At 39.8% G+C, this 12,021-nt stretch overlaps 1 protein-coding gene across 1 annotated transcript; it reads right to left on the bottom strand.

Annotated features, from left to right (window-relative positions):
* Positions 1-5,252: 5,252 nt before the first annotated feature.
* LOC121208029 (uncharacterized) lies at positions 5,253-8,051 on the bottom strand. The gene is made up of 4 exons (XM_041078557.1): positions 8,024-8,051; positions 6,647-7,927; positions 5,985-6,466; positions 5,253-5,474 (listed from the first exon to the last, which is right to left on the bottom strand). Exons 1-4 carry the CDS (start codon positions 8,049-8,051, stop codon positions 5,253-5,255), a joined length of 2,013 nt encoding a protein of 670 aa, XP_040934491.1.
* Positions 8,052-12,021: the final 3,970 nt, after the last annotated feature.

The raw sequence follows: 12,021 nt of genomic DNA, 5'->3' as shown, positions 1-12,021 counted from the left end.
CGCCTTGGAAAAAGGTACTCAGATTTGGCCGTAAAGGCAAGTTGAGCCCGAGATTCATTGGGCCGTACGAAATTTCCGAACGAGTGGGGCCGGTTGCATATAGATTGATTTTGCCCCCTGAACTTGAAAGGATACACGATGTCTTTCATGTTTCGATGCTTCGACGCTATAGATCTGATCCTTCGCACATAATTAGTCCGTCGGAGGTTGAAATTCGAGCCGATATGAGTTATGAAGAAGAGCCGATGTGTATCCTAGCTCGTGAAGTGAAGGAGTTGCGGAACAAAAGGGTTCCGTTAGTAAAGGTGTTATGGCTCAAACACGGGATCGAGGAAGCTACTTGGGAAACCGAGAGTTCGATGAAAGAACGATACCCAAACCTATTTACCGGTAAGCTTTTCGGGGACAAAAATTTCTTAAGTGGGGGAGAGTTGTGACACCCCAAAATTTACCCTAGTCGGGAAGTGGTTTCGGGACCGCTAAACCGAGTCATAAAAATAATTAGCTGTCATATTTGATGCTTATTATATGTATATATGCATGTGTGAAAATTCCATGTTTGAATTTTTTTTAATTGAAGGTGAATTTTAGTAAATAGGACCTATGTGAGAAAATCTGGAAATGTGATTGGTTAAATTACAAGGACCTATTAAAGCATGTGGTGGGAATAATGGCTTTGCATGTCAAATACCCCTTCTTTTATACATAGTGGCCGGCCATGATGGAGCATATATTAGAATAGGTGGTAAGTTTCCATGAAGTGGTCATTATTTTATGTAAAAGAAAGGAAATAATAAAAAGAAATACTAAGGATAATAAAAGAAGTAACAAAAAAAGGGGGTCATTACCTTGTTCTTCTTAGCCGTACAAGAAGAAGAAAAAGGAGGGGGGAGCAAAGGCATTCGGCCTTTTGAATGAAGAGGAGGTTAGTAAATTTTGTTAATTTTTCTTTTGGAATAATAGTTGTTTGGGTTAATCATCACGTTTTTCTTACCTAGCCATACTAAAATTTCGAATTTAGAGTGTTGGATGGAGCTTTCGGTTATGGTATGTGTGAGAAGAACTTGATTTTTTCTTACCTTTAAGTTTTGATGGATAAAGAAACAAAAGGTTGTTGATGAAAGAAATTAATGTGTTAAGAGATTATATGAAACTTATTCATGTTTATATATGTTATATGCATTGAAAATGGTTGATGATTTTGGAGGTGATTAGCTTGAATCGGCCATGGTATATCCATAAACACGATCTATGCTTGTTATGTTACTCATGGTTAAAACGATTCGGCTATGACTCTTGTAAAAAAAAGTAAAAATAGGCATGTGAATTTAAAAGATGGTATGAACAAATGTGGAGTTTTGCTAGTTTAAGAGTATTCGGCCAAGTGTTCATGCGGTGGAAATTAAGTGTTAAATGGAATGAAAATGATGTTATATGGGGTATGTATATTCGGCCATATGAGTGAATACATAGATGATGTTAAATTTGGTTATGTATAATGGGCCATATAGAGTACACATGGTGATATTAACCTTAATTCTTTATAATTGATCAAGTGGATGATGTTGGTTTATATGGTCGAATTTGAATTATGAATATGTACCTTGAAATAGAATGTTGCCGTATGCTTCTTTTGATATGAAACTATTAATGTTACGGGATATAAATAACTAGCAAGGTAATTAAACTAGTTGATTTATTTATTTAAGCTCAAGAACCTAAAGGAGAGGCATCCAACAAGGGGAAATCGAAGGTCATCGAGTAGCCGACTCGGAATTATTTTACCCAACATAAAGTAAGTCATTAAGCATGTAGTTGGTATTATTTCAAATGGTCATAATGTTTATGTATTGATGCTGAATGGAATGAATAAATATACATATATATATGCATGTACGTATGTGATGATGAAATTGTTGAATGAAAAGAAAAGAGGTAAGATGTACTGAGTTGTTGATCTCGGCACTAAACGTGCGGGTATAACCATTTATGACCATGAGATTGGCGCTAAGTGCGCGGGATTAAATTGTACAGCACTAAGTGTGCGATTTGACTATGTTGCACTAAGTGTGCGAAATGAATATGATGCACTAAGTGTGCGAATTGACCATGCGGCACTAAGTGTGCGAGTTTGACTATGTAGCACTAAGTGTGCGATTTGATTACGTAGCACTAAGTGTGCGAGTTGATTATATAGCACTGAGTGTGCGGACTCAATATACATTCGTGAATCATTATGGACACTATGTGTGCGACACTATTGAGTCGATCGCGGACAGCGGATCGGGTAAGTGTCTTGAGTTCATGGCTAATAGGTGCTATGCCTATACTTGGTGTTGAGCTTGGTAAGTTTGAACCTATGTGACAAATATACTTGAAGTCACGTACATAAAATTTATCGTAGAATGGGTGAAAGGCCGTTTAGTTGTATGTTTGTAACGAAAATAAAATGATTTATGAAAATGCCTCGAATATCCTATTGATGAGTATGTGGATTGTGAATGCATAAATTGGTATGAAATTGAACCGATAGGTTGGAGGAACTATGGTATGGTTCGGAATGGATGGAGTAATTAGCCTCGTTCCATTTTGTTTTCTCTTGTGATAATGTTATTGATGGATGGTAGTGCATAGCTTATGACTTACTGAGTTATAAACTCACTCGGTGTTTCCTTGTCACCTATTCTAGGTTCCTTGGACACATCTATTTTTGCGGGGTCAGGCCGTCATCGAAGTCATCACACCGGATAGCAAGTTTTGGTACTTTCTTCTTAGTTGGCTTAGAAGAACATTTTGGCATGTATAAGCTATTACGTTGTGTTTGAACTTTGGCATGTAAACTTTAAGCCATGCGAAAATGGCACGAATGTTCGATTGAGTTGGATCAAGGGTAGGCATGAAATGGACCTAGTTACTTTCGTAACAGATGCTGGCAGCAGCAGTGTCATGAGATTGAAAAATCACTAAAAATAGTAGGAGTGGAATTAATTGATGAATAAATTATGTAATCGAAGCTCGATGAGTCTGTTTTCATGAGGAAGTAACGAAAAGATCATATGGGCAGTATATTAAGAGATAATCAGATTTTTGTGGGACAGGGCCAGAACGGTTTCTGGATTCCCTGCTCCGACTTTGGAAATTCATTATAAATTAACCAGAGATAATTAGGGGTCGTACCATATATGTACAGATTCCTCTCTGAGTCTACTTTTCATAGAAACAAACTGCATCAGTATTGAAGCCCCGTGCAGGGAGATATCCAAGTCGTAATGGGCAAAGGTCAGTGTAGTCGACCCCTGCAACATGGGAGACTTTGACTAATAAACTGTACTAATTGGCCCGACCAAAAATTCTAGAAAAAATACATAGATGGGCACATGAGTCTAGTTTCTGGGAAAAATTACGAAACTGATTTTTGAGTTACGAAACTCAAGATATGATTTTTAAAACGACTAGTACACAGATTGGGCAGTGTCTGGAAAATAAATTTTTTAAGGGGTTAAAGTCAGTTAACACCTCGTGTTCGACTCCGGTGTCGGTTTCGGGTTCGGGGTGTTACATGTGAAATAAACCGAGCGATGTAATTCAACCTTCCTAGGAATCCTCGAAATTCCTTCTGAGTACGTGGTGAAGGTAACTCTCGTATGGCTCTGATCTTGTCTGAGTCGACTTCAATTCCCTTTTCACTGACCATGAAGCCTAACAACTTTCCCGATCTGGCTCCAAAGGTACACTTTGCTAGATTGAGCTTCAACTGAAATTTTCTCAACCTCAAGAACAATCTTCTCAAGACCTCAATATGCTCTTTTTCTGTATGCGACTTGGAAATCATATCATCAACGTATACCTCAATATCCTTATGCATCATGTCGTGGAATAAGTTTACCATGGCTCATTGATATGTTGCTCCTGCGTTCTTTTGTCCAAACAGCATTACTTTGTAGCAAAAGGTGCCCCATAAGGTTATGAAAGTGGTTTTATCCATGTCCTCTGGATGCATCTTTATCTGATTGTATCCTGAGAAACCATCCATAAAGGAAAACAACGAATATCCTGCTGTATTGTCCACCAAAGTGTCTATGTGTGGCAGAGGGAAATTATCTTTGGGGCTAGCTTTATTTAAATATCTGTAATCAACACACATTCGTACCTTCCCGTCTTTCTTAGGAACTGGTACAATGTTAGCTACCCATTCGGAGTATTTCACTTCTTGCAAGAATCCTGTATCGAACTGCTTCTTGACTTCATCCTTTATTTTCAGAACAATATCTGGCCTCATTCTTCGCAACTTCTGTTGGACTGCCTTACAATCCTGTCTTATCGGAAGACGATGTACTACAATGTCGGTACTCAATCTGGGCATATCCTGATATGACCAGGCGAAGATATCCTTGAACACTCGAAGCAGCTCAACCAGACCACGCCTTGTATCCTCGGTAATCAGTGTTCCAATTTTCAACTCCTTCCCTTCCTCTGGGGCTACATTCTCTATTGCCTCTTTCTCATGTGGCATGATTTGTTTCTCCTCCTGCTTTACCATTCTTAACAGATTAGGAGATACGTCATAATCTTGAACATTTTCAAAATCCTGAAGTTCCTCTAAACACATGTCTTGCTCACAAGAGAAATCAGGAGTTGCAGTATCGGTGCTCATATCATTGATATCTAGGGACCTTTGGGGGTATAAAAGAATATACAAAGAATGAATGAATCTAAGAATGATTGTTTATGTGCTATGAATAAAAGAATAAGAATTGCCAAAATTTAAAGGAATAAAAGTGAAACAATACTCGTTTAAATTGATAAAAGTTATGTTTTATTTAAATAATAATAGATGAACATAAGCCTATTTCACAAATGTAATCTTACTACTCGTAGGCCCAAGAGTAACAGACATGTTTCAAGAATTACTCTGAAAAATTCCTAAAGACTACAGGAAGGTCTTCTACAATCCAATTGTTCAAAGAGCTCCCCGGTTCGTAAGGGCGAATGCCCTCGAAGTTTCCTTGCTCCAATCCCTCATCGTGTACAGCATTAATTTGATGACTTTCTTCTACCAGTAATCCTCCCGACTTAAAGGATTTGGATATATGTGGGAATGTCATCAGTTCCCACTCCACTTCTCCTCCGTTTAGACGCGCCTTTCTTCTCGCTTGACGCTTCTCAATCTCTTGCCTCTTGTGCTTATGGTCTGGCCTGAAGCCCAAACCAAAGCGATCTTTCTTCTCAATCATTTTTTAGATTTTAATCCCTCATTGCAACTGTCTTCCTAGTCCTTTTCCTGGCAATTCCCCTTTCCCCATCATCATTTTCAGGGCCATCCTTGTGGCTCTAGACATTTTGGGTACCGACACCTCACTTCCTTCAAAAATGAAGGTTGCATTGATGATTTCTAAAGAAGGAAAAGAACACTCAATAGCCTCCTCATTTGCCTCGACATAAAGGGCCATGCTATTGACTGCTGCTATAATGTCCTCCTCCGCATTGATGGTTATTAACCATCCATCTGTCACTAACTTCAATTTTTGGTGCAATGAGGAAGGCACCGCTCTCGTCGAGTGTGTCCATGGCCTCCCCAATAAACAATTATAGGAGGGCTTGATATCCATCACCAAGAAATTAACTTCATATGTATTTGGCCCAATTTCCAAAGGGATGTCGATTCGTCCCATCACTTTCCTTTCAGTTCCATCAAAGGCTCTTACCATATTACGACATGTTTTCATATGCGAATTGTCAATGGGTAATCTATTCAAGGTGGATAATGGCAGGACGTTCAAAGCAGACCCATTATCAACGAGTACACTTGGCAACATGTATCCTTTGCACCAAGTAGTGATGTGCAAGGCTTTGGTTGACCCTATGCCCCCAGGTGGAATTTCATCATCATTGAAATAGATGAAATTGTCAGCACTGATGTTATTTACCAATCGGTCCAATTTGTTAACAGATATGTCGTAGGTGACATATGTTTTGTTGAGTACCTTCAGTAATGCATCCCGATGCACCTCAGAACTCAGAAGTAGGGCTAATACTGATATACACGCTGGCTGCTTACGTAACTGCTCGACCACACTATACCCGCTATGCTTAAGGAACTTTAAGAACTCCTTAGCTTCTTCCTCCTTCACCAGCTCATTGATGGGTATTTCGGTCTCTTTCTCCTTCTCAACCTCGACACCTTTTGTCTTTGTGGGCTCCACCCTGACACCCCCTGTATCATAACGTTTCCCACTCCGCGTATGGGAACCTTCATTTTGTACACCCCTAGATGCACTAGCTATACTCTCCCCCTCAGGTACTGTTACACTGCAATCATAACTCCATGGCACCCTCTTGTCATCTTTGTAAGGGAAAGGATTGGGTTTATGGATGACAACCCTGGGCCCGGTTTGCGCCCCCACTTCATTATTCCTCGGTAAGGAAATAATAATTCTTGGCCGATGGGTTTCTTGTCGTTCATTTTCTAGTACACATATTTGTCTTTCGCAAGAACTACCCTAAAAAATCTATAGCTCTTTGTTAACCATAAGGCCTTGCACCATGGCCTTGAACTCCTCACAATTTTGGATCATATGACCCACCTCTCCATGGAATTCACAATAATTTCCTATTCCTCTTCTACCTTTTCCAGAGGTCAACGTACCTCTCTTCGCCATCTCCTCCCATATTACTTTCATGGGTGTCTTCATCTCAGCAATTTCTTCCTTAATTTTTTCTTCCCTTGTTTCATCGATGGCATTCACTCCTTGATTGCCATGATCTGGTAATGGATTTTCAGTATTAGGGGTACTGTCGAATTTCACAACCCCCATCTTGATAAGCCTCTCCATGACCTTCTTGAATCCGGTGCAGTTTTCAATCGAATGCCCCGGTATTCCCACGTGATATTCGCATTTAGCATTTACATCATACCATTTGGGGTACGGTGGTTGCAACGATTTCAAGTGAAATGGAGCAATGGCATGTGCATCGTATAAGCTTTGATAAAGCTCACAATACGTTACAGGGATAGGCATGAATTGTATCCTCTCCGAATTCTGTCTTGTACCCGATTCCTGTCTTTGAGTACTTTGTTGTTCTGTTTTGGGTTGACCAATTTTGACTGCTCTCGAATTGAGGCTATTCATATTATTTACCTTATTGTCCTTTCTCCTTGGGGCCGATCTCTTAGCCACTTCCCCCTCGATTTTACCGCCCCTCACGACGTTCTCAATCATCTCTCCTGCCATAACTATATCCGCAAAACTTTTCGTGGTACTTCCAATCATGTGAGTGATGAATGGTGCCTTCAATGTGTTAATAAATAACATGGTGGTCTCCTTTCCCAACAATGGTGGTTGTACTTGTATAGCCACCTCCTTCCATCGTTGTGCGTATTGCCTAAAACTTTCATTAGGCTTTTTCTCCATGTTTAGAAGTGTGATCCTGTCTGGCATCATATCAGTCACATGGTTGTACTGTTGCATGAAGGCTTGTGCAAGATCTCTCGATGAACTGATTCTTGCACGGCTCAACTGATTGTACCATCTAGCCGCTGCTCCTATTAAGCTATCCTGAAAATAATGGATCAAAAGTTGATCATTGTTCACATACCTAGTTATTCTTCTACAAAACATTGTTATGTGTGCTTCTGGGCAAGTAGTCTCGTTGTATTTTTCAAACTCCGGCATCTTGAATTTATGAGGAAACACCAAGTCTGGAACCAAACTTAAATCTTTGGCATCAATCCTATGATGATTGCTAGCGCCTTCCAAAACCCTAAACTTATCCTCTAACCACTTGCAACGATCCTCTAACTGTTTTGAATCGGTTGCCATTCTTTCCTTCTCCATCAGATCCAGATCAAGAGTGATAGGGTTGATCAAGCTATCACCCAAATTATTTCCCAACCCAGATGGGCAATTCACGGGGATTCCAGCATCAACTGGCCCATGTTAAGGCCTCACGGTGACAGATGGCCTTCTAGGAGGTGCCTCGATTTGCAGTGGAACATGAGGCAGAGTAAAGCCCGGAGGAGGACCTTCATTCTCCTCTTCAGTGATCACCATAGGAGCTTTTCCTTTATCAGTGGCTCTCAACAGCTGAGCCATTTCAGCCATCATATTCCTCTGAGCCTGTAGCATTTGCTCCCTCATTTCATTATGTATTTTGGCCAACTGCTCTTGTAATTGGTCTTGCATATCCTTTTGTAATTGCTCGAACCTTTGATCCATACTCTTAGTTTTAGTGCGAGTGCCATAAGGATGTGTGATTTCTAGATTTTCTTTTCTACCTTTGGAAGTAAACTTTAACTAATTAAGGTCTTTCTATAACTTTGAATGCAAATGATGCGATGAAATGCTATGAGATGCAAATGCATGAATGCAAAAAGAATATCGATTCTGGTTCAACTTCATTTAGAAAACTTTATTTAGAAAAAGAATATCTTTACAGATAAGAGGATTACAAATACGCTTTCGCCCTAAGGCCCAAAATTTTAACTCTTTCTAATAAAAGGGCTAACTCTCGTCCTATATTCGACGACGATGAATACATCAGACTCAATACATCAGCTCGAATTGCCAAGACTTGCACATATTTAGCAACCTCTCGAATCTGGGCTACGGCTTTACCAATGACGTGGTCCCTTTCTCTGACTTGTCCTCTAGACTAATGAAGCTCTCCCTTCAGATAATCTTCTTGCGCCTCGAGCTACTCAACCCGAAGTTCACTGTCATGCAATGCCACTTCCAACTCATCAACCTTGCTTTTTAGCTCCTTTAACTCGACCATCGAATTATGGTTTTGGTGCCAACGTAGGGATCTTCCAAGCTCAGTTACCTTAGTCTTTAACCCATTATTCTCTTCCTCCAATGCCAAATTCAGCACCTGCATCTCTTGGAACTTCCTCTCCCAATACTCGGCTCTAGCCTTTTCCTCTTGGACCTCTTTCTGCAACTGCTCTGAAGATCCTCCTACTCTCACTCTTCTCAAGGATACTTGTGCCCTTTTGTAATGTTCCTTTAGATAATCTCGATCGTCCTCAATCTTCCTCTTTTCTTTCCTCACTTTCTCAACCTCCATCTTTTGAACGTCGACGTCTAAGCTCAAGTACATCTTTTCTTCTCAAACTCCAAGTTCTTTCTCTCGAACTCTTGCTTCATAATTTCTAATTCTGAGGGCATTACTTGCAAATATTCTTCTATCGGTCGAGCTCCTTCTACGCTTGGCTTAAGGATGTTATCATTAACCCTTCTGCCTCTCCATTCTATGTATTCTGGTGTCGTAGCAGGGCTAATAGCTACTCCTTTCAACCGACAAGTCTTTTTCCAAGCACTAGAAACTTCGCTAACCTTCCTCTTGTAATCGGCTCCTCTGTATACAAATTCACTTTGAGCCAACCCATGAGTCGTTGGCATGAACTATCTCAATCCATGATGCCTTAGCACGAGCAAAGGGGCATAACCAATGGCACCCCAAATTCCCAACAAAGGGACCTAATCAAAACTGCCGCATTGGTAAAGAATCTCACCATGAATCATCCACGGAGCCCTCCACTCAACATCTTTCGACTGAAGGTTCTGAAGTAGTGCTATCCAATTCTCTTCTGGAACATCAACTCTCCTAGTTGAAGCTACTATGTCCTTCAACGGTGAATAATCCTCGAAAAAGACCCGACAAACTACCTTATCTATCAATCGAAAATGACTGTAGAACCAAGCTAAAAGTAACTGATCACAACCATCAAATCTGCCTGCACCAGCCCTCTTACATGCACCTAAGGACCTGAACGTCTCTACCAAAATCGTAGGGACAGAAGTGACCATTTTACTGAGTCGATGAAAAAGATCCATGGTTGCCTCGTCCACATATCCCAAAGCCCTAGGAAAAACCATCAGTCCGTACAAACTTAAAGCAAAAACATCTACCTTCTTAGTCTCATCAGGGTGTGTCAGAATTAGACCTTTCAAAGCATCCCACGAAATGCATTTGCACTCACCCTTCTCTTTAATTCTGGCCATGATCCATTGCTCGTTCATCCACGTAATAGTCATCAATTTCTTCCAAAATGTAGGGACACAAGCAGCTCGAGAATAGATCCTATCATTCTGAAACCTGGGACAACGAAGTAAGGCGGTGTACTCCTCCATAGTAGGTACCAAGTCTACCCCCCCAAAAGTGAAACAACTGTACGCCGGGTTCCAAAACTGAGCAAGGACTCGGAATAAGTGCTCGTCTACCTGAACATCAAGCAAGTAAGGTAAGTCTCCGTAATTATCATAGAATAACTGCTTGGTCTTTTTGCCCCACTGATTCCAAATTTCCTTAAGCTCTTGGAGATTATTCTACATGACACTAATACGAGTATAATCTGGCAGCTTCGACACGTATCCCACAACTATACTATCTCCCTTTTCTAGTTGAGTTTGCTTAGACCATCTATGGACGTTAGCGTTGCCCTCCACTCTATCAAGAAATCCGTTCTCCATAATAAAACTTCCTAACTTAGAAACTGACCGTGAATCGATACCTTTGTAAATGCAAAATGACATGCAAACAAAAGAAAAGAAATAGTCAGTATCATATGATATCAATAAATCTCAACTGTATTTTCTAAAGTTCAACTCTAACTAAATTAGGCTCTTACGGTTTTTCGATATGAGGTTGGTTCTAAAGTTTGAGGTACCCGAACCAGCAGATTCCTCGATCCTCACCCATTATAAGCTCATTTGAATCGAGTTCAGTTTAGGGGAATACATTTCCCTATGGCTACACGAAGATGAAAATCTCACGAAACTATAGGTACGGATGTATCCCGAAAGTGATCCACTATCCTGCACGGAGGCGAAAACCTCACGAAGGCGTAGTTTCTCACTCCCACTTAAGGGTGTGACCACAACGGTAATGCAAATGCAATGCGTATCAAAATATAGCAACACATGTAATAATACAAACACATGTAATGTAAAGAAGATTAAATTTTAAAATTTTTACTTTCCGATATTAAGACAAGAGATAATCAATAACACGGCTTGACTCTCTTAGTGGTCCCCAGCGGAGTCGCCAAACTGTCGAAACCATTTTTAAATCGGGTTTTGGAAAATGGGAATCGACTTTAGGAAAAAACGGGAGTCGCCACCAATCTTTTTAGGTGTGATTGGATCACCTTTAAAACATTTTGTTTTAAAGTCATTAGTTTTGGTCTACGAAATAAAAGAACGGGTTCGGGAGTCGGTTACGTACGAGGAAGGATTAGCACCCTCATAACGTCCAAAAATTGGTACCTAATTAATTATCGAATGTCTTTAAGGTCGGAAACTTAAAAATTTTAATATACGATCCTCTTTAAAATATATTGATTTTGAAGATTGAGATTCACTTGTATCAAAACATTGACACTAAATTAACCTTTTGGAAATCCCTATCTCGAAACGACAAATTGCCACATCCAATAAGTTAAGACACAGTGCTTTGAAATTCCAAGACAATTGCTCGTATTTTGAAAATCTTAAAAACTTACAAGGGTACTTGATTATTCGAACTCAACGAGAAAAATTGCAACCCAATAAGTTAGGGCACTACTTTTCTCGAAGCTTCCAAACACCAAGCATTGCCTTTTTTTTTCAAAAACTTTGAAGTCCCTTTTTAAAATCGATGCATGAAGGAGCATATTAACATTATGGGATGACATACAATATGGCATATTATCATAATAGGCAAGCGAAAGCATGAATTTAAACAATATGATAGCAATAATATAAAGATCATACACTATTCGATTCTCATTTTCCAAAACTCAATTTAAAAATGGTCTCGACAGCTTGGCGACTCCACTGGGGACTTAGTAAGAGACTCAGGCCGTATAATTGATTACCTTTTGTCTTAATGTCGAAAATTTGAAAAATTTTAAAATTCAATCCTTTTTGCATTACATGTGTTTGTATTATTTCATATATATTCTTATACGCATTGCATTTGCATGACCGTTGTGGTCACACCCTTAAGTGGGAGTGAGAAACTACGCCTTCGTGAGGTTTT

This window comes from Gossypium hirsutum, chromosome A10 (genome assembly GCF_007990345.1).
Source record: "Gossypium hirsutum isolate 1008001.06 chromosome A10, Gossypium_hirsutum_v2.1, whole genome shotgun sequence".
NCBI lineage: Eukaryota > Viridiplantae > Streptophyta > Magnoliopsida > Malvales > Malvaceae > Gossypium > Gossypium hirsutum.
This window is presented reverse-complemented; position numbering and strand designations above follow the sequence as displayed.

Excerpts from the sequence above, each read along its gene's own strand:
- LOC121208029 (XM_041078557.1), bottom strand. The coding sequence starts at position 8,051 with ATGGTGATCACTGAAGAGGAGAATGAAG. Across the intron at positions 6,467-6,646 it reads GGAGGAGATGGCGAAGAGAG|AAAATGAACGACAAGAAACC; the intron begins GTACGTTGACCT and ends TATGTGTACTAG. Across the intron at positions 5,475-5,984 it reads ATCGGGATGCATTACTGAAG|GACATTATAGCAGCAGTCAA; the intron begins GTACTCAACAAA and ends AATGCGGAGGAG.